Below are 20,938 nucleotides of genomic sequence, written 5' to 3'. Positions count from 1 at the left end.
AACCTAATCAACTCATCACACGAAGGAGTCACCACCCTAGTACTGGGGTCGTAAGAAACAGTAAACTTTCTCCTAACCCCCATCAAATCAGGCAAAAGAGAGGCATTTATCGGGTGGCCTCATTTCCTTCACTGGCAGGTTTGGCTTCAGGCGAGCTGTCGACCTCAGCAGACCTCTCATTACCCTGATCCACGGAAGCAGGGCTCTCGGGGGGAATTGTATCCGCAGCGTCAGTCTCGGGGTTCTGGCCCTCGACATCAGGGTGCGGAGGAGCGAGCTGGCCATCGACAATAGGAACCTCATGCGCGTGCTGGAGTCTCAGACTTGGACTCCCAGCGGGTCTCGAACTTGACCTTGCCATCTGCACGAAGCGAGGCGACAAGCTCCTCGTCCAAGATGTTGCCATTTTGGTCCCGATACTCAACACGTGCCATGGTACCAGCAAGCTTCGGCGAGGTCACTGCTGCTCCTGGCTGCTCCTCCTGCTGCTGACCGGCGGCATCAAGAGGTTGCTGTGCCGGAGGCTGCGGGTGCCGTGCTTGCTCGACCTGAGCAGCGGGGATAGGAGTGGTTTGGATTGGTAAATTACTTGGTGAGAGCTCCGTGACGTACTGGCTGAGCTAAGATGGAAAAAAAGATTCCACGTTAGCCATACTCGTTCGGCGGTGTCGATTAATATCCTCGGCGGGGTGGACGCCACTCCGGAACACTTACTTCGGTGTGGAATGTGTTACAATCGAAATCCCAGCTGTTAAGGAGCTTTACTCGCTGGCACGCATCTTTGGTCCACGGGTTTCCGTAGACAAGGGGTGAGTATAGGGTGAAAACGCCGATGCTAAGGAGCACAAATGTGGCCATCAAGATTTTGCCAATAGCGGGCCGAGAGGCAAGGCCTAAGCTCTTCACCCGGTTGGCCAGGAAATCAAATTCTTGGCAGAAGACCAGAATGGCGAAATAGAGAGCAGGGAGGTAGTGGTGCAAGAAGAGCTGACGGGCCATGAGGTAGAACGGGAAATAATGGAATGCCCATCCCAAAACACTCGTGCCGATTTCATAATCGAATCGCTTGAAGTTGATATTCTGGTAGTCCTTGAAAGCACGCTGCCATCGGATAACCGCAATGCCCTTGAAAGCCACGTAGATTGCAATGGCAACAGTGCTAGACCACCAGATGAGGGGGTTACCAAGCAAGTAGATCTGGCGGTTGTTCTTGCCCCAGAAGTTAATACCACGAAGGAGAGTGGGCCATGAAGGCGGGCGAGAGTCCCAAGTGTGCGACTCCACCAAGGCGGCGTTAGTAACCCACATGACCTTCTGCAACTCCCAAAACTTGCCCAGGAAGCCGGGATTGCGGTAATTGGTCTTCTCAGCGTTCTCAGGCATGGCGGGGTGTGCATTAGATTCGATGTACCAAACACTGTTGGGCAGCGAACCACCACGAGCACAAGTGACTTCTTGCTGCTCGAATCCCCAGTCGGGCAATTTGACCTTGTGGGAGAATAGTACACATCCGGTCATCACATGAACCAGCTTAAATTTGGTCTGAATAGTACGAACGCGTTTCTTCGAAAGCGAGGTCTCCGAAAGAGATGGCACAATCTCAACCTTGAATAGATCGTTTGCATCACCGGCGAACCCTTCGTAACCATAAGCCGAGACCTCAAATTGCCAATCGGCTTCCGTCACAGGAGGACGCTCATCGTGGGAATGAACACGGCGGTGGGTCAAAGCATGATAAAGCCGGATGATAGAACCATCTTCAACAAAGTTAGATTCAAAGTTTAGGCCGTCCCAGGCAGCAGGTCCCGCAATTTCGGTACCATCGGGGCCTAGAGGTTGGGTCTGGTTCTCGATGATGAAAATATTATTCTCATCTTTGTGGGGATAGAGGGTGATCTGTTGCTGCTTGCTACCCGTTGGGTACATATGGTTGTGCGAGTGCAAATAGCCGCCCTGTGTGTTGTGGTGACGAAGGCTGATACGGGAGCCGAATGCCACATCAGCCGGGGTATCCTGCATGGCCTTCGAGTTCAAGGTAGCCTGGAACTCCGAGGACATAAAACCGTCACCCTCCCCAGGGTTAACCAAGCAAGTAAAGTGAATGGCAAACATGGCGAGGTAGAAAGCCAGGGGGATCACAATCAGACAGAAGGCGCGGGCAAAGAAATGCTTAAACCAGAGTCGTGGAGTGACATTCTTGGCATCACCAAGCACAACCCATAGTTGGAGGATAGTAATAGATCCCACCCAGGCCGCAGTGAAGAGACCGACCCACTTGACACTCAATGTTGCTCCCAACGAAAGACCCGTCGCAGCCAACCAGAACCACCACGGGCCTCGGAAAGCGTGGCTAGGGCCCAATTCTTGTTGGTTCGAAAAGCAGTTGAACGACAAGGCTGTCAGGGCGGTGAAGAAAACCAGAGGGGAATCCAGAAGAATAAGACGAGATTGAGTCGTGAGCGCATTATCTAGAGTCAATGTTAGCAGTGCTCAATCTGGGGCTGATCAAGTAACGCTTCATACCGAAGATAACAACACTGGCGCCCATAACAGCAGTTGAGGTACGGCAACCAGTGGCCTTGAGGGTCAAAAACATCAAAGATACTGTCAAAACCCCAAGGACGGCTGGAAGCATTCGCATCGCCACATAGGGAACGTTTTCCGCAACATAGTCCTTGCCGATGTCTTTGAAGTCAAAGTTACCATCAAACCCAGCGAGCCAGCCCGCGAGCGTGAGTAGCAACTTGGCGAGTGGCGGATGGACATCCATGAAGAACTTGCCCTTGATATACTTGCTTGCGAATCCACCAAAACTATTCATCGGTTAGCCACTGCTTCTATCGAGATCCAAATTCAAGGTGCCATGAGCACATACTGTACTTCATCAAACACTACACTAGTGGGCTGGTAAATACGGAATAGACGCACAATGGCGGCCACCAGGGTCACTAAGACCAGCCACTTGTAATCAGAGGCGGGAAGATTGAGGATGTCATAGTCCTTCACACCATCGGAGGCATAGCTTGGAGGTAGCGGGGGTGGAGTCGCTTTGGTCTTGGGCCTTGGAGAGCGGCTTCGAGAGCGTCGGCCGCGGCTCTGGGGCCGCACAGCCAATGTCTCTTTAGCTTTTTGACCCATTGGATGCGGGATGTAGGAGAATGCGGGTCTCGGCGTTCGGTAGGGAGATTTGAGTCGATGTAGGGAAAGAGTGATTAAATCAAGATAATGATGGAAGACGAGGAAAAGATTGAAATGTGGCTCGGTTCAACAAATGTCACCACTTATTGAAAAATGGGGATCGAATTCAATATTGTCGATAGCCGCTGACAGCTCTAGTAGCTCCCAACAGCCCTTCACCCGGGGAAATTGGCGAACAGTTAATGACCGTAGTTGCACAAGAAAAAAGACCCCATGGCAGGGTTCCAGGAGGATAGAGGGAAAAGAAAAAAAGGGGAATGGTCGAAAATGGTCGATGAGGGAGTGAACGAAAGCGTGCAAAAGCTGAGAGAGGCCAGATCAACCGAGCGGAACGTGGATTCGCGGCCCCCCTTTAACCTTTGACACAAGCGCAAGACTTGTGCTTGGGGGTTTTTCTTTCGCAATTCGGCCTACTTCTTACTTCACTTAGGTTGGTAAAGAAAGGGACTGCAGGATTAGGCAGGAAAAATACATTGGCTATTTTCTCAGTCAAGATGTGATCAAATCTACTAAGACTGTAGACGCAAGCAATCGAAACGATGCGCCGCAACCAGCCTGCACTGCCATACTGCCCAATACGCACGTGATACCGTATCTACACGTGAAACAGTGGCTGGTGCACACCTTATCAGGACAAGGCGGTATCTTAGTCAGCCGTTTGCCAGTCTCCGATACGCCGCATCGAAAAGCTTCGCCAACTCGTCTTCGTTTCCTCTTCCTCCATCCACCTCACCATGGCTTCGAATGGTGGCACCCCCGTGCCGGAGGAGGGGCTGAAGCCTCCCCCTGGCGTCGTATTGCCTCCAAAGGATATTCAAAGTGAGTATATATGCGCGCTTTCGCGCCAAACGAGTTGAAGGCCGGTAAATAACCTTGTCTCAGGTATCATCGAGAAGACCGCTGGTTATGTCGCGCGTAACGGAACCGTCTTTGAAGGTACATCTCGCAACTGTCCCATTTACACCTTCCCCTCTCCCCACCTGGTGCTAAAACCGAGTCTACAGACCGCATCCGCGAGAAAGAAAGGAAGAACGTCAAATTCTCTTTCCTTGCTGACACCGATGCGTATTCTCCCTACTACAAGTGGCGTCTTTCCGAAATAAAAGAAGGTCGTGGGACATCGGTCTCTGCAGGACGCGCAGGAGAAGCAGTCGCCGTCATGCCTGAGAAACCCAAGGCCCCCCCCGAGCCACCCAAGCTCCGGTTCTCGGCGCGCATGCCCAACATCAGTGCGCTCGATCTGGATGTCCTCAGACTCACTGCGTTTCATACTGCGGGGAAAGGCCAACAGTTCGCGACGGGACTCTCGCAGCGTGAAGCTGGAAATCCTCAATTCGATTTCCTACGACCCAACCACAGCCTTTACTCGTACTTCCGGGCCATGGTTGAAGAATACACCATTCTCCTCAACGAAAACGGTGATGGTGTCAATCCGGACACCACCGAGAAACACCGCCGTGAAGAACTGAAGAAGAACATCGAGAACAAGTACCACATCCTCGACCGCGCGAAGGAGCGAAACGAATTTACGAAATGGCAAGAGTCGCAGAAGAAGGAGAAAGAAGATCTGGAGGAGAAAGAGCGACGGGAGTATGCGGAAATTGACTGGCATGACTTTGTTGTGGCGGAGACCATTGTGTTTACCGAGGAGGATGAAAAAGAAGAACTGCCACCTCCCATGTCCCTTCACGATCTGCAGACTGCCTCTCTTGAACAGCGGGCTGCTATGTCGATGAACACCTTGCGCATTGAAGAGGCTATGCCCACCGACCTTGATACCCCAACCTACTACAACGCCTCCAACCAACCCGCTCCTGGTCCTTCTTCTGTTTCCCCTTACCCGGCTCAGGCCCAGGGACCTTACCAGCCTCCTCCAATGGCTCCTGGTTTCCAGGCCCCTCCCGCTGTACCAGCCCAAGCTCCTATGCAAGTTCCCCCCGGGACAGCCTCCGATGCCAGCGGCCCCCGGCCAGCCTCCCATGCGTATTCGCTCGGATTACGTGCCCCGAGCTCAGGCCCGTCGCCAGCAAGCCCCTGGTCCAATGGCGCTCTGTCCAAACTGTAAACAGCAGATTCCGGTTGCAGAGCTTGAGCAGCATATGCGTATCGAGCTTCTCGACCCTCGCTGGAAGGAGCAGCGTGCCAAGGCTGAATCTCGCAGTTCCACGACCAATCTTAACACGAGCGACGTCGTCAACAACCTGAAGCGTCTTGCCAGCAACCGAACCGACGTATTCGACACTACCGCTTCGCGTGCTCCGGCTCTGGATCCCGAGGAGGATGCTCGTCGTAAGCGTATGGCCACTGGCGCAGAAGCTCCTGTTGCTCCCGGTCCAGCTGCGGTGCCTCCCGGACACGTCCCCCAGACCACGAATATCGAGGATCAGCTCCGACACATTCACCAAATTGCCAAAAAGTAATTCGAGCCTCTATGTTACTGGCCTGGAGCTTGCTGCTTCCTTTTTCGCTGGCTGACGATTTTGCTATTCAATATTTGCCCCTTATTTTTATGTTTCTTTTTCACAACTAGGGGCTCTCTCTTCAATCTAGGAGTTCTCTCTTCACAACTAAGGAGTTATCGGGGTTTACCATCCGGCTTGCGCGCAACGTCTGGATCTTTAGGGGCCATGTTTGTACAATAACCTTTCCGCGTCAGCAAAATACCATTCGTATCGTTCGCTAGGCTTTCAGAACTTCTTCTTCCTACTATAGACTAAGACCGGTGTTTAATATGGCAAGTATCTTCCTTCGCAGTAAGATGATACTTATCTCGTGATCCCCTGAAGGTGAGCACCTTGGAATCTTGATCAGAACTGACATATTTGTGAACTACCACAATAACTATATGAATCTACGCATGGTATATTGCGACTGATATTCATACTGCTGCCCGCCAGTGGTATGAGCGTGTTGATCGGAGTTGTTTCTGATAACGTGAGAATTGTACAATGTACCGTTCAAGAACAATGCCCCTTCTAAAGGGGCCCTACAGTATGTATTAAGAGCGCTTCGTAAAGACCAGTGGACAGCCATCCTATATTGGGTTAGTATTAGCACAGGTGCAGCGGGACATAAACGGGAGCCATCTGGTAGAAATGAAAGATATCTCGATCTACTTACCATAGGAAAGAGAGTCGCAAACACTTTGATCTCCTCCGACTTCTCCGTAGCATGATGCTTCCAATCCAACTCCAGAGCAGCTTTGCCAATCATCCCCGCCATAGACAGCGGCACGTATCGTCTCGCAAGGCAGTCATGGGGCCCGGTCCCGAAGACAAGCCAGTTCTTGGTCTTCGACTCCGCGTCGCCGGTGATCCATCGCTCGGGATCGAAAACGTCCGGTTCAGGATAGACGTTCGGGTCATGGAGGGCGGGGTAGCATGATGGGATGATCATGGAGCCCTTGGGCACAGTATAGTCAGGCGTCACAGGGAAATCCTTTGTAGCGAGATAAGGAACGAAAATGACAGGGGGTCTGTGACGCAAAAGTTCCTTGATCACGGCATTTGTATACGTGAGGGATTCCAGCATGGGTAAATTGAACTGCTTGTTGCGATCTCCACCTCGAGCAGCGAGGTTCTCGTCACGAAGCTTATCGAGCACATCGGGTCTTTGGGCCAGAATTTGGAAGAGCCAGGTTGTAGCGCTGCTGGAGGCATCTTGAGACGCGAACAGGAAGGTGAATAACGTATCGCTAATCTCCTCGTTTGTAAACTCTCGAATGAGGTTTGTTGGTTTCTCGGCGTCTGTCTCTCCTGCGGCAACTCGTTGGCGGTACCGTTCGGATTCCATCATGTGAGACACCCATTGATCAACGATACAGGTTGGTTTTGCGCCTTGAGCCATATTGGCCTTGCATGCAGCTGCGCATCTGGCAAACTCGGTGTGGATGGCGTCGGCGGTTCGCTTCCCCCACCAGGGCTTGGTGAAAGGGATATACAGAGAGAGGGGGATATTGACAAGCTCTAGAGCAGCGGTGGCCATATAAAAGTCGTCTGCGATCTTCTTCACGGCGTCCTGGGAGATATAATGTCCAAAGAATGTCCGACATGACAGCGCGCAGTTGATCTCACGGAACATGGTCATGAACTCAACGGGGTTGCCCTGACCATTTTCACTGATAGCCACGAATTTGTTGAAGTACTCTGCAAAGACTGCTTCTTGTGCAGGAAGGTAGGTTGCCATGGCCTTGTTCGTAAACAACGGAGTCAGTCCTCGACGGTACTCGGCGTGACTTTTACCCTGGAGGAAAACCCAAGCCTTGTGCCCGATGATGTCTTTCGCGATAGGCACAATACATGGCTCAGCATAGGAGGGTGACTTGAAGACTTTGTGGGCGATGTCACGGTCTGAAGCGAGAACCACGAACCTGGGACGACCAATTAGCCAACATGGTTAGAACCTGCGCCTGGATGGGTGATGACATACTTGTGGAAGATGGACACGCAGCTAAGCGGTCCCCTTGCCCATTGTTCGAGATATCCTTCGAATTTGGGATCAAGAGCCTGAAGGAAGGGCCCCATGAGGGGGGATTTTGAATGCTGGGCCTGGAATCGATCCTTTCCGCTTTATGTACATCACTGGAGAAAGATTAGTATGGACTAGGGAAGAATATGGCAGCGGGTTTACCTTGGTCGTATACAATAGCAGCCATTAAGAAGGTGGCCGCATATTGCCAGAAAGACCAGCCAGCAAAAACGTCCCCTAGCAGTGTCGGTAATTGAGCACTGAATGATGTAGCAGACTCGATCTGGGCCAGTCCCAGTTGGGGACTGGAACTGTTGGCGATCTCCGAGTCCATTGTGTTAGGACTCGAAATACTGTTCGACCAGGAACCAGGGATCGAGACCATTTATGAGGCATCTGCACAGCAATCGGCAGTGACCGGTCACTCATCATGCCAGCAAGCCGCAGCCCTAGATGAGCGGATGAATATAGATTACCCAAGTAGGACTAGACTCCGATGGGGCGAACGCCAAGACAAAACGATCCGGCGTTACCGTTCGCTCGCAGTTGGTGATTCTTGGCTGTGATTGGCTGGATATGAGGACGGGCCCAGAGTGCGAGCCTTGTGGCCTGAGGGTTATGGGGGCTTAACCATCTGGCGGGTCTCGCCTGCTTCATTACTGATTTCCCCCGGACAATGTGTTCTATCAGGTCCCTCCATGTCCAGTATGCGCCCAACGCTTCGCCGGTCCTGTAGCGCTTGCGCCAAATTCAAGCATAGCTGTGATCTCCGCACGCCGAGCTGCTCCCGCTGTATCAAGCGCAAGGTTCTGTGCGTCTATGCAAATCAGCCCTTGAACGCGCAATCGGCTGGGCCCGGACTAGAAGTGGCCGTGTTGCAAGAGCCTTCCAAGTCTTGCTCTTCAATTACCAATCCTTTCGGGGGCTTGGACCCATTCGATGCGTATCCGCAAACTAGGCTTCCTAGAGAACATGTTCAACGCCTTATCTATACCTGTAAGTGTTCAGCGAGTTCCCTTGTCGAAATATGGTCTGAATAATGCAGTCCTTCATAAAATTGCATTCCAATACTACCCTCTGGATTTAAATGCTACCACGAATCCCTTTCTTGTGTCGTGGTGGCCGCTGGCATTGGGGGATCCAGCCCTATTCCATGTCTCCTTACAGACAGCATGTCTTGATGAAGAGTTATTAGCCCAGAAGGGCTTCCAGGCTTCAGAAGCCCTGATGGCGGATTCTCTTGCTCTCCTTCGACGCAAAGTACAAGATACATCGCTGGCGGTGCAAGATGGGACGATCAACTCCGTCATTACCTTGGCGAGCATTGAGGTAAGGCTCCAGTTGCTCTCTACGTCCCAATCCTTGACACTGCTCTAACAACCTACAGTTCGGAAAGGGGAATGTCGAAGTCAGCGAAACACATGTCGATGGCGTGAAAGCGCTAGTCAACATGCGAGGCGGCATCAACGCAGTGAGACAAACTAGTCCTCTGACGGCAAGAATGGTAAGCTGGTAAGGGCAAACTTCCCTCGATTTACGAAATGGTCGCTAACACACACCAAAGGGTCTCCATGGTCATAATGGGCCGACCTCAATTCGACACCCAGGACGATGTCGGAGTGGGAGATGGCATTCCTCCCACCCCCGAGTGGCAACTGCAGCCACCCGCTCACGATAAAATACTGTATAAAGAGCTTGATATTGATGAAACGGTCGAAAATGTCTTTAATCGCCTGAGAAATGTCTTTGATCGGACCCAGAACAAACCGTTCTCATCTACACAGCTCCACGACCTCACTTGTTTCGTCATCCATCGTCTTCTCACGCCCTCTCCCTCCTCAACATCTCCCCCATCACCAACGAGCGAATGTGTACGATTTGCTATTATTCTTTATATGTTTACCATTCATGGACCCTCATATTATCCACACGCGATGTTGCTGGATACAACCGTCGCTCGGTTCAAAGAGGAGCTCGAGAAGCGCGAAACCCAGCACTACGCAGACTCGATGGGTATCTGGTTTTACTCCATTGCAATGGAGGCGTCGAGCGGATCCAGCCATTATACATGGTTCGTGCAAAAGGCGCGTGCTGCTGCCTCCGCTCTCGGACTCCAGACAAGCGACGAGGCCATCTCGCGGATGAAGGGTATCCTGTGGCTGGGTAGTTCTCACGGAGAAGAAATCTATGCACGCCATTGGGATGCCGTCTGGGCCTCTACAGATATACTTGTGTGAGGATGAAACTATCATGTATTTTTTTTATTGAGTGCTCTGAAACGTGTATTAACTTAAGTGCATAATGATACCCAGCAGCTGGGCTCCATGATCTGGCTGGTTCCAACGGAGCCTTGAAATACAGCACGCTATACATAGAAATTCCTCCCCTTCAACTGAGCTTGCGCTGGACCGGATTATCCTCCAAAGTTAGCAAGAGAAGAAGTGATTATAATAGTTTACGATTGGAAAAGAAAACCTCAATGTGAAATTGCATTTGATACGTAGTCCAATCAAAGGCTGGATCGCCTGAACCTGTCACTGTGTCTTAATGGACACCAAGAAACGAAGACATTATGTATACATTGGGCGGTCAAAAGTTTGTAGTAATACAAAAAGGGGGGCCTGCAAGCTGCTCAAAAGGGGATATCGACGGAAAGCTACACATCAAACAAATGCGTTGAGAAAAGGGGATTAAAGAAATAGGCAGCTTGCAGTAAGAAGTAGAAGTCTATCAATCTGGTGAATATGCACGAGAACGGAGGCCATGGAGGAATGCATCGGGGTGTCGTGAAAGGAGTATCGGGGTAGTGACGTAGCTAGTCGACTGCATGGTACTAGCTGGGCCCATTGTTTCTTTTTAGTGCTAATTCTTAGCGGCTTCTGTTGGAGACTCCGCGGCAGGCTCGACGGGGGTAGGCTTGTCGGAGTGTTCGGGAAGCGCCACAGGATCGTTCTCTGTGATTCCTGTAGCATCAATGCTGTCTTGATGATCGCGAGCGGGGTCCGGCTCATTATGTGGAGGGGGTGCAGTTTGCCCAAGAGACTCGGCACTCTCTGTGGGGTGTTCGATCGAGACATCGGCAGGTATCTCGGTAGGACTTAGCATGACGGGGGAAACTACCTCCACTGTAACCTCCACAGGCTCGGTCTCCATGTCATCATTAGCCTCTTCATAGACACTGATCTCGGAGTCTACAGAGGCCCGCCTTGGCGGAAGGTCAGAGTTCAAGTCTTCGGTTCTTTGGTGTGGCTCCGGTGTTGAGGGTTTGCGCAGGTCCAGGTCTGGAAGAGAGGGAGCAAAGACGCTAGAGTCTCGCTCGCTCCGAACTGTGACATCTTCACTCCTTGACTCGGCAATATGGTTGGCTTCAGGATGTAACAAACCATCCCGCGCTTCGGAGGGTGCGAAGCCATCGGAGTTGGGCTCGGAGTTTTCGTGATCAGTGTCAGCTTCGGCGACTCGGCTCACAAGTGGCACGATGCCACCTGCGACTCGTGACCAGAACAATCGTTCTCGGAGGCGGACAGTCTCCTCCCAGATATCCCGTTCCTCATCAGCATCACCTGCGCGAAGGTGGCCATCCAGAATGAGACGTAGGTAGCCAGTGAAATCGCAGCAAGCACGAAACCTTTCTAAGCATTGCTGGCAAAGCGAGTATCGCTGAGCAGTCTCACTGTCGGAGGTTCGGAAGCGATGCGTACGTTCGTTATTGGCACCAGCCCGTCGTTCACCACAGACCGTACACGGAAACTCGTACTTCTTAGTCGCCGCAGGCATTGGTTCTACAACCAGGCTACCATCACAAATGCCGCTCAAGACACTTCGTCGAGTGAGCCAAGAGATCCCGGGGGACAAATCCAATCTCAAAGTGGGCTCGATATCTTCCATAAGGACACGCTTGTAGAATTTGGTGTCCTTAAGGGGGATGTGAGAACCAGTGGTAGAGTTCAGGCTTCCGTTCGGGGAATGATTTGCACCTTTCGTGGGGGAATAATTGTTTGAGATAGCATTGGAGGCAAAACCAGCCAGGCTCATGACATTCAAACCCCCATACGATCCGCTCCCTGCACGGCTGGGAGGTTTAGAGCTCCTTGAGAGCACTAGCAGCTCTTGGAAGTCATCATAAGCTGGCAAGTCATTGCGACAAACCAGGCGAACTATTTCTGGAAAGTTGCACGAGGGACCGGGAATCTGCTCATCGGGATTGCAGGGAATGGCAGCGGTCCCATGGACTTCCGAGTCCTGCTTGGCGTGCCCTTGCAGATGGGAGGCCCCAATTGGGGATGGAGGTGCAGTCGAAGGAGTAGTGCGGGGTTCAACTTCATCTTTGGTGAGCTGCATCCCTTGCATAACCGACTTGAGCTCGGCCAGCTGATCCTGATGTGACGCGAGGAGCAATTCTGTGTCTTTGACTTGGGATCGCAATTGTTCGTTCTTCTTTTCGGTAGCTTCTCGATCTCTCTTGACAGCAGCCACCATCTAAACTCAGTCAGTGAAAAATGCCCGTGAAACAGTCTCAGTGGGTGACAATGATCTCACCTTATTGGCTTCCTCGAAGAGATCGGCAGTCAGGGCCTCTAGCTCTTGTTCCATTTGCTTCTTCCCCTTCTCCGCGACCTGGCGCTTGGTTCTCTCTTCTGCCAGCACTGCTGCCATTTGTCCGATCTCGTATTCGGCGTCGGATCGTTTGATGTATATCCTTTCCTCAATGTCGCGTCGGTATTTCTCATTTTGGAACTCCAATGCCTGAATTTTGCCCTGTGCTAGTTCCAGCTCTTGTCGCGCAGCAACGAGACTGTCATCCAACTGGGTCTGATTATTGATCGCCTGGATCAGTTTCACACTAAGTGCAGCAACCTCATTGCTCAAGTCAGGGTGCTGGGCGGATGGGTCCTCATCTGAAACTTCGGTAGGAGTGGCCAACCGCGGATCCTGCAAGGTGTTGAAATTGTTCTCTTCGAACTTGGAGAACTTTGGAATGGAGCCATTCTTGGCAGCAATTTCGGTAAGATTGGTGGTGGATTTGGCCTTATGCACGGTTTTGTCGGGGGATAAAGCTCGATGCTCCGAAGACAGCGAGCGCTTGTGGGCGTGTCGTGGTATCATGGTGGACGAAGGGGGGAGGAGCTTATTGTGATGATAGGTTTGTAAAGCAATTAGACTATTCTAACCGTTAGTGGCTGTCTGATTGGTCCATCTCCATGCTGCCCAGATTCACTTACTCGGCCATGATGAGTGACGTAAACGGCGTCGGACAAGGAATGTGATATGAGTGTGCCCGGTTTCTTCAAATTTGTGATGCCCAAACATACACAAGAGCCGGGTTCATGTCCAGGAGGACTCTGGTCAATATAGCGACTGCGCCATTCACGGGAATCGGTAAAGGATTGCTGGCTGAGGTCCCCGCAAGCGATCGGGGGCTGTGGACAATGGGTAGGAGGGCAAGTTTACTCGGCTGGGTGTAAAAAAAGGAAGGTATAGAAGCGCGCGAAAGGAAAAGGACTGACTCGAGGTGAAGAAAAGGAAAGAAAAGGTATTGAGGTAGGTTTAGGTTGAAATGTATTGGGATCGGGGGTTACAGCCGCTGCACCTCGTTCGCCTCCCATCGGCTTAGTCAGGTCACACCGGGAGCAGGTGATCGAGCGTGATGAGATTTTTGGAGGTTAATTCAGCTCGTATTTATTTCCGAATAATCTCTAGCTTCATGTTTGCCACTTCTTTGATTCTCTGGTCAAGCCACCCTCGCAGTTGATCTCTGTTCTGGGTTTGGATTGGTCCTCGGATGCACGACGACAGGTCTTTACGGTGTATCACCATGCATAGCTATAGTCGAACTAAGGATGGAGTACCTGCCGATCTCGCGGGTACAGACGGCGGATTCTGCGTCCTTGAGAGACGTTACGTCTGGATATTCTGGCCGCGCTAGGACGTGCCGACATACCCAGGATGAAATAAGGAGGCGCAGCACCAACGCGAGCGCGTTATCTCGCTATCTCGAGCCCGGATTGGCCAATTACCCCATGTGGTCCTGTTCTCCGCCAGCGACTCTATAATCTAGAAACACGCCAGCCTCGACTGGGTTGCTTTGTCGTCAACATAAGCAGACTTTTACCGGAGCCAATGTCTCAATACCCAGCTGCGTAGTATCTATTCACAGCCTTTTCAAGGTTATATACGTACATCTCGTCAAGTACTAATATAGCTCCGTATTGTACCATTACAGTTCCGAACATGACATCGGCCCTCCGGAAGATTGTTAGGCAACAATTCAACCAAGCTCTTATTCCGAGGTCGGGTATCAGCGTAGAAACCTCGATAGATAATTGGTCAATTTGATACTTTCCCCATTAGTAGCATACTGCGTACTGTCACTCCTATGAACCCGGTCGTTTGACGTCTGATTACGTGACACTTACAACTCCCCCGCGTGAGAGCCTCAGGCAAAAGAAAGTGGGGGTCGTCAATAATCTTCTCTCCGATTCTCCCACACGACCCAGATCAGCAGTTCACATCCGAGGGTCCTGGAACTCGTGCATTAACCACACCATGGCGGATGCTGAGCTGGAGGAGGTGGGTTCAATTGGCTGACGCGACTAGACCAAATGCTAACGCCGAGATCCAGATCAGAAGAGCGCGCCTTGCGCAGCTCCAACAACAAGGCGGCCCTCGCGGTGGCCCAAGTGGAGATGGCGGCCAGGACGAGCAGCGAAGGTGAGTACTCTAGCGATAAGACTTGCGCCGGTGTCCGCGACTAGAAGCTTACAAATGTGAAATGTAGGCAAGCTGAATGTACGTGATCTTTCTGCCCCATAGGCTACTCCGCAAACCCTCCGATTAGCATGGCCCTTCTGAAACAAAGTCACTCACCATTTGTAGCGGACCGCCGCGCCTCCATCTTGAATCAGATTCTAGACCCTGCCGCCGCTGACAGGCTTGGGCGGATTCGCCTTGTGAAGGAATCGCGCGCCACAGACATTGAGAACCGACTTCTCATGCTGGCCCAGTCTGGTCAGCTGCGACAAAAGGTTACCGAGCAGCAGCTCAAAGAGCTTTTGAATGCTGTTGCAGAGAACCAGCGTAAGGAGGAGGAAGAACAGAAGATCGTCATCAGCCGGCGTAAAGGTGCTTGGGATGACGATGACGACTTGCTGGATCTATAGGATCCACAAGCCGGATGAATTTACGAAGATAAGGTGTGGTCGTCTTTGGGTAGCATGGTTCCTATCATACCTTTTTTCCGCCTGGGATACCGTCACTACCACTGTCACAAAAGCTCAGGTCGGAATAATCGATTTCCTGGTAGGCGTTGATTGGTTTACTCGGTTCCAATTGTATGAACAGCAACACGTCTTGCTCTTACACTGGGATATTATTCACAAACTCGATAATCGTACATATGAAGGCTAGCTCTTGCAACAGAAAAGAAAAGAGGAGAAGAAAGTGCTCGGTTCCGCCTATGCAGCCTTCTGTTGCTGCTCCTTCTCGCGTTTCTTTTGCAGGCGGATCATCTTCCTTATCTCTCTCAAATCCGGTGGCTGTTCGATGTTCAACTCGGCTCTCAATTCGCGGACATCCTTCTCTAGCACCTCTTCCCAGTATACATTAATCAGTTCTTTACTGCCCAGCCCGCTGCGCACCGCCCATGGTAGATGCAGGGACAGAAACCGCTCCTTCTCCGCCGGTTTCATCCGCACATAGGCAACCATACTCAGCCCCGTCATGGGCAGCAGTGTGTTCAGAAATTCGAGTGCCTTGAGCGCTAGCTCGCCTTCGACAAAGGTCGGGAGCCCTGTTACGGCGTGGTAGAAATCGTGGCACTCGCGGTATCTTTGCATGACATAGGCGCATTCTTCGTCGTCGATGTACTGTACCTGGTCACGCGTATCTGGAGTTACGCCTTCGCGGTCGAGCCAAGTAGCATATGCCCGGCCCACGGAGTTCTCGGGGAGTGTGCGGAGGTAGGTGAGTTGAAGAGTTCGGGAGGTAATGCGAGGACGGTCGCGGAGGATGCGCCGGCCGGTAGGGTCTGAGAGCATGGCATCCCGGAGACGATATATAAAATAAGGGGTTGCGGTGGCTTCTCCGAGGGCTGCAATTAGGTCTGTCAGGGTTAATTAGTACTGCTGCTGTACTGCAAATGTAACCGCAGTGAAGCTAGGAGCCTGCTTGATGTCGTATCTGCGGCCTGAAGAGCGAAAGCCCGCTCCTCGTATTTGGTCGTACCTGCTCTCCGAACATTGATCAGAGACCCAATTGCCGAACCCACAGCAAGAGCGCCACGCTCAATTGTCGTTAATGGGACATGGCCGGGATAATTTGGTGGTGGGCGATTGAGGACTGAGAAAGCCCGCGGTGTATGGATTGCAGATCTAGAGCTCCTGCATACCACAGTCCTAAGCTCAGCTGCTCCCCTGCTCCCTAATCCTAACATGTTGAGGTAGACTTGATGATGGGAGTCAAATGCAGGGAAGCACCGGGATCGTATGACAGAAGACAGCACACCAGGCCTCTGCAGACCGCCGTATGGAACAATCGATAAGAGCTGCTATCGATAAACTTGCTCCACATTTTTCTCCAGGGCTGCTGATCTGCACTGCATGTAAGGCTTGACGCACAGCATTGTGGCATTGACTTTCTTCAACTCTCTTCTTTTTGGTGTCAAACATTTCCCATCAACCAAAGACACCTGAGATTCCTGTCTCAATCCATTGAACTCTACCTAGGTACTATCATCTTGTATGTGAACAAGCATCGAGCTTATTGTTTCCATGGTTAGCTTGCGATCCATCCACCGACAATGTCACAAGATTGGTCCCCCGGTGGGGACCATGAAGCCTTCACTCAATGGGCTCTCGAAAACGGTGTGGTTGCCAATGGTGTGACCCCAGCGCGTTTCCCTGGACGAGGCCTTGGAATGCGAGCGACGCGTAAGATCAAAGTAGGTTGCATGAAGTCCATTGTTAGCCATATAAGGATTCATCTAACAAGGAATAGAGAGGTGAAGCTGTGGTTCAGGTGCCAACTTCCGTCATTCTCACGTTAGCGAGTGTACCTGAGACGTTCCGCTCTAAATTCCCCGAGGGCACGGGTACACAAGCTATGATGGCTGCATTTTTGACACATGGCGATGAGGAGCAACTTGAGAAGTACCAGCTCTGGTTCAAGACCTGGCCACCACGTCAAGATTTTGAAGAAACCCTTCCGCTCCTTTGGCCAAGGGAGCTAGGTGGCTTGGCCTGGCCAGACAGCTCGGCCGCTTCAAATGCAGGTCTCGCTTCCCTTCCGAACTTCCTGCCTCCTTGTATCTCCGGCCGCTGGAACACGATCAGCCCAGGTCCACGGACAAAGAAGTACGAGAGCGTGCACCAAAATCTGATGGCAGAGCAAGAACGTCGATTGCGCAAGTCTTGGGAAAGCGTTATCTCCGTGCTGCCTGACACAGACTGGCGGTCCTTCTCATACTACTGGCTGATTCTCAACACACGTAGTTTCTACTGGGTTGAGGCTGATCAAGAGCCGCCAGAGGACAGAAATGATGCTATGGCTTTGTTGCCATTTGCAGATTATTTTAATCATTCAGATATTGAGGTACCGTACATTTGAAGTGTAATTGCTAAAATAACTGTGTTGCTAACAGGTGATTCCTGGACAGTGCGATGTGAAATTTGATTCCAACGAGTACACCCTTCGAGCCACTGAAGACTACAACGAGGGCGATGAGGTGTACATGAGTTATGGAAGCCACCCGAACGATTTTCTTCTTGCTGAGTGTAATACAATGCCGGGCCTGAAATGCGAAAGCACAAAGTTGACAATTTTCTAGATGGTTTTTATCTAGACAAAAGCAGCTCGGATTGTGTCTATCTTGATGACATCATTTTTCGAGATTTGAGCAGTCCCGATAAGCAAGAGGAACTCTCGCTAAATCAATATTACGGGTAGGTGCTCCAATGCGTCACTGATATGCGTATTTTATTAAATTCAACAGGGAATACCGAGTTCACGCCGACGGGGTATGTTATCGAACGGAGGTTGCGGCATCGCTAGTGTACATGGAAGAAGAAGACTGGAGAAATCATGTCCTGGAGGGATCTACAAAGGGAATGGACGTGAAAAAGTTGACAGCCGTCATTGGGGGTTGGCTTCAAACGTACATCACCGAGGCAGAAGCAACCATCAAGTCGATCGAAGAAGCTGAGGAGACCAACGCGGTGATCCAGGCACACCACGCAAAGGCGCAGTCATTGCGACGACGGTGGGCACAGATCAAGAATATATGCGAGACTGCCTTGAAGGAAATCTCATTATAAGGCCAAGTCTTTCTTAAGATCTTAGTCTCCATATGTTGCGAGATCTTTATGTTGCCATGACGCGAGGGAGGAGTTTATGTTTAGCATAGCATCAAATCAAAATAGATGAGGATCAGAATCTTCAGAACTCTTCCCAACTTCAAGAGAGTCACTAAAAGGGCCATCTGTCGTATCTATCGGGATCACAGTGTCGTGTTTTCGCTCGGTCATAATTGCTTTGGTGAGAACCATCTGCTTTAGCATGTAGTTCAACACGCATTTCATGCCGAGCTCTTCACCACGGCGCACAATCCAACCATTCAAATATTCAATCTCAGTTGGCTTCCTCCGTTTGATATCCTGGCTCATAGAACTGATGTTCTGCGAAGTTGTGTGCATCGTCTGTGTAATCAAGCGGCGAAGTCGCTCTGGCGCAAACCGAGCTTCGACGCCTGGCATGCCTCGAAGCTCGGGAGTGCATATATGACGTTCGAGATTTCAAACAACAGCAAACGTATCATACGAGTGGCGTTGAAGATGTAGAGAAGCTCCCCGTTTCGGCACTCGTAAATAGCCGTGAGCGGATTGATGATACAATTAATGGCCAGTTTCTCCAACTGAATTTGGAAAAGGTTGGCTGGAGATTCAACTTGAGCAACCAGAGAAGGTGTGAGGGTGAGGAGACGAATGAGGTATTTTGTAGAAGGTGCCCAGTCGGTGTTTTCATGAGCCGCGACTATTGGCGAGCCTGGGGTGACTGTGGGACTGATGATCATGGTTCCAACCCCCTTATGGGCGACCTGGAAATTGCCAGTAAATGAAAGACCATGGCTAATGACTGCTTGCATGTAATTGGGGCGGGTTGCAGGGTCAGGCCATAGAGACCTGTTGAGCATGTCTACGACGCCAACGCCATTCTGTGCAATAAGGATAGTCGAATCCGGTGTCAAGCGATGCTTGACATTCAATAGGGCCCCATATGTAACGTTTGCTTTGCAACAAAGAATGAGGCATTCGATGGGGATCCTCCACTGGCCGCGCATCCTCAGGAAGCTCGCCGTTTCGGTATGAACTTTTTGAACGTTCTTCATCCGTTGTGGGTACGGAATACCAGGTTTGCTTTTCCGAGTCGAGAACTTCAATATCAAAGCCTGCCTTATTGTCATCTAACCCATCGGTGTTGATGCCAATATTGTACTTCCTCTTCCGGAAGTTGGCAATCATTTCCGGGCGGTGGAAAAGCAATGTAATAGGCGGCCTGGGTAATCGAGAGGCCAGGCCGTGGGCGATGAAAGAGCCTACATTCCCAAGACCAAGGATATGCACTCGGCCTGACAATGGAGGCTTTTTTGAGTCTTCGGAACCCTGCTCCACATCCTGTTCCCATGTTGAGAGGTACCTAGCATAACTCCTGTTTGTGGTCTGCCAAAGCAGTTTGCTGAAGCTTTCAGTCACCTGTTTCCTCCATACTGATCGGTGTGCTAGTAAACATGACATTTTGAAAGCGCTTGGTGATTATCGAATGGTTTCCATTCGATAGAACGATCAACTTGTAGCTTTCGGGATGGCGAAAAAGGGACGTGTCGACTGTCTGGGGCGCGCTCCGATTAATTTTTCATTTCGAATTCGAATACCTGGCCCATAGCATAGTTTAATCAGCGTTTTCACGCTATTATGGAGGGTAGAAGCTGTGAAACATAGCATGCGGAGGCGCGCGATGGAAAAAACGCGGCTGACCGCCCCATACACCGCTAAGTAGTACCAGCCATAATTTTTCTCAGCACTTCCTCTTCCTCCGGCTTCAATCAACTACCTCACAGCTATGGATGCGACAGCTTTGCTTCCGCTGCTTGAGCAGCTGGATGATCAAATCGATGACCTCGAAGAGGTCCTTCAGCCAGTTCTTGGACAAGCTCTGTCCAAAACTTCGAGTAACTTGCCCGTTATGGACAAAGCCAAATTCAACGTACTCATCACATATACTCTCGAATCCCTACTTTTCTGTTAGTGACAGCTTCCGAATTAACCCGCTTGGGACGATTACTAACATACACTAAGCGTACTTGAAACTACATGGAGTGGACGCCGTGCAGCACCCTGTTTTCCGAGAAATTACCCGCGTGAAGCAATATTTCGCAAAGATCAAGAACCTTGAACAGCCGGAAGAACGCAACATGACTCTTGACAAAGAGGCTGCAGGAAGATTCATCAAGCACGGTTTAGTGAGTATCTGCAAACAACCCATAAGGTGAGCCAACGGCTAACATGATGCCTAGGCTGGAAATGAGAAAATCGATTTGGAGCGTGCCGAAAGAGAAGCAAAGGAAAAGGCTCGTGCAGAGGTTCGGGCTGCTATGCTTGCCAAGAAGAGTGCCTCAAAGTCGCAGGATTCTGCAGGTCAGACTGACGATCTCAAGGACTCACCCTCATCCGACGACGACGATGATAACATGTCTGACGAAGGAATACAGGCGGAAAGCGAGATAATTGAAGCTTTAGATAACAAGCCTCAGAGTGGAACTACCGATAATGAGAAACGGAAAGGCAAAAGACATGAGGAAAAGAAAAAAGCAAAAAAGGAAAAGAAGATTAGCGCGGGAGACCGAAAGGAGGCTAGAAAGGAGAGGCGAGCCAAGAAGCAACAGATTCGAAAGGCCCGACATGCCCAGAAAGCCACTTGAATCCAGTATAAGCTGGCCACCTTTATGTACCATTATGATTACCGGATACCCCAATTAGACATGCTCTAGGCTGCTTCGAACCAGCTGGTGATACTCTCAAGCACACCAATAATGTCCTATGTACTATCCACGTGATGTATGACTAAGTATTTCTCACCAATCAGCGACAAGAGAATTCATTTCGGAATCTTGTCCAGGTGCCTGTTCGCCGACTGACTCAGCTTTCTAGCTTCTTCCAGTCTCCACTGCTCTTCAATTTACCTACTTTCTTCCCCAACTTCTCTCTTCATCTCTTCCTCACAA

General features: G+C 50.9%; 10 protein-coding genes across 10 annotated transcripts; 5 read left to right on the top strand and 5 right to left on the bottom strand.

Moving 5' to 3' along the window:
* Window positions 1-106: 106 nt before the first annotated feature.
* On the bottom strand, window positions 107-3,138 carry pmt1 (protein mannosyltransferase 1; the record flags this gene model as incomplete). Its single annotated transcript, XM_058478390.1, has 5 exons — window positions 107-310; window positions 354-620; window positions 715-2,468; window positions 2,524-2,813; window positions 2,876-3,138. 5 exons carry the CDS (start codon window positions 3,136-3,138, stop codon window positions 107-109), a joined length of 2,778 nt encoding a protein of 925 aa, XP_058326720.1.
* A 794-nt stretch (window positions 3,139-3,932) lies between these two features.
* On the top strand, window positions 3,933-5,618 carry N7468_009093 (uncharacterized protein; the record flags this gene model as incomplete). Its single annotated transcript, XM_058478389.1, has 4 exons — window positions 3,933-4,017; window positions 4,081-4,134; window positions 4,203-5,104; window positions 5,145-5,618. The coding sequence occupies 4 exons, from the start codon at window positions 3,933-3,935 to the stop codon at window positions 5,616-5,618; spliced, it is 1,515 nt and encodes a 504-aa protein (XP_058326719.1).
* Window positions 5,619-6,196: 578 nt separating this feature from the next.
* On the bottom strand, window positions 6,197-7,999 carry N7468_009092 (uncharacterized protein; the record flags this gene model as incomplete). Its single annotated transcript, XM_058478388.1, has 4 exons — window positions 6,197-6,232; window positions 6,319-7,567; window positions 7,627-7,757; window positions 7,841-7,999. The coding sequence occupies 4 exons, from the start codon at window positions 7,997-7,999 to the stop codon at window positions 6,197-6,199; spliced, it is 1,575 nt and encodes a 524-aa protein (XP_058326718.1).
* Window positions 8,000-8,372: 373 nt separating this feature from the next.
* Window positions 8,373-9,902, top strand: N7468_009091 (Zn(II)2Cys6 transcription factor domain-containing protein; the record flags this gene model as incomplete). The annotated part of the gene is made up of 4 exons (XM_058478387.1): window positions 8,373-8,661; window positions 8,711-8,994; window positions 9,053-9,177; window positions 9,230-9,902. 4 exons carry the CDS (start codon window positions 8,373-8,375, stop codon window positions 9,900-9,902), a joined length of 1,371 nt encoding a protein of 456 aa, XP_058326717.1.
* Window positions 9,903-10,527: 625 nt separating this feature from the next.
* Window positions 10,528-12,771, bottom strand: N7468_009090 (guanine nucleotide exchange factor SEC2; the record flags this gene model as incomplete). Its single annotated transcript, XM_058478386.1, has 2 exons — window positions 10,528-12,144; window positions 12,205-12,771. The coding sequence occupies 2 exons, from the start codon at window positions 12,769-12,771 to the stop codon at window positions 10,528-10,530; spliced, it is 2,184 nt and encodes a 727-aa protein (XP_058326716.1).
* Window positions 12,772-14,211: 1,440 nt separating this feature from the next.
* N7468_009089 (DNA-binding protein) lies at window positions 14,212-14,825 on the top strand (the record flags this gene model as incomplete). The annotated part of the gene is made up of 4 exons (XM_058478385.1): window positions 14,212-14,235; window positions 14,288-14,376; window positions 14,444-14,454; window positions 14,542-14,825. The coding sequence occupies 4 exons, from the start codon at window positions 14,212-14,214 to the stop codon at window positions 14,823-14,825; spliced, it is 408 nt and encodes a 135-aa protein (XP_058326715.1).
* Window positions 14,826-15,119: 294 nt separating this feature from the next.
* Window positions 15,120-16,096, bottom strand: coq4 (ubiquinone biosynthesis protein COQ4; the record flags this gene model as incomplete). Its single annotated transcript, XM_058478384.1, has 2 exons — window positions 15,120-15,766; window positions 15,889-16,096. The coding sequence occupies 2 exons, from the start codon at window positions 16,094-16,096 to the stop codon at window positions 15,120-15,122; spliced, it is 855 nt and encodes a 284-aa protein (XP_058326714.1).
* Window positions 16,097-16,462: 366 nt separating this feature from the next.
* Window positions 16,463-17,975, top strand: N7468_009087 (uncharacterized protein; the record flags this gene model as incomplete). The annotated part of the gene is made up of 5 exons (XM_058478383.1): window positions 16,463-16,603; window positions 16,660-17,253; window positions 17,303-17,435; window positions 17,489-17,603; window positions 17,654-17,975. The coding sequence occupies 5 exons, from the start codon at window positions 16,463-16,465 to the stop codon at window positions 17,973-17,975; spliced, it is 1,305 nt and encodes a 434-aa protein (XP_058326713.1).
* A 96-nt stretch (window positions 17,976-18,071) lies between these two features.
* Window positions 18,072-19,451, bottom strand: N7468_009086 (ketopantoate reductase family protein; the record flags this gene model as incomplete). The annotated part of the gene is made up of 3 exons (XM_058478382.1): window positions 18,072-18,406; window positions 18,478-18,910; window positions 18,987-19,451. 3 exons carry the CDS (start codon window positions 19,449-19,451, stop codon window positions 18,072-18,074), a joined length of 1,233 nt encoding a protein of 410 aa, XP_058326712.1.
* A 325-nt stretch (window positions 19,452-19,776) lies between these two features.
* Window positions 19,777-20,635, top strand: N7468_009085 (Sas10/Utp3/C1D family protein; the record flags this gene model as incomplete). Its single annotated transcript, XM_058478381.1, has 3 exons — window positions 19,777-19,957; window positions 20,013-20,176; window positions 20,231-20,635. 3 exons carry the CDS (start codon window positions 19,777-19,779, stop codon window positions 20,633-20,635), a joined length of 750 nt encoding a protein of 249 aa, XP_058326711.1.
* Between the last annotated feature and the right edge of the window lie 303 nt (window positions 20,636-20,938).

The sequence above is a fragment of the Penicillium chermesinum genome (genome assembly GCF_028974085.1).
Source record: "Penicillium chermesinum strain IBT 19713 chromosome Unknown utg000007l:1.0-2695246.0:1.0-2697696.0, whole genome shotgun sequence".
NCBI classification, from domain to species: Eukaryota; Fungi; Ascomycota; class Eurotiomycetes; order Eurotiales; family Aspergillaceae; genus Penicillium; species Penicillium chermesinum.
Note: the sequence above shows the minus strand (reverse complement) of the source record. Positions and strands in the feature narration are given on the sequence as shown.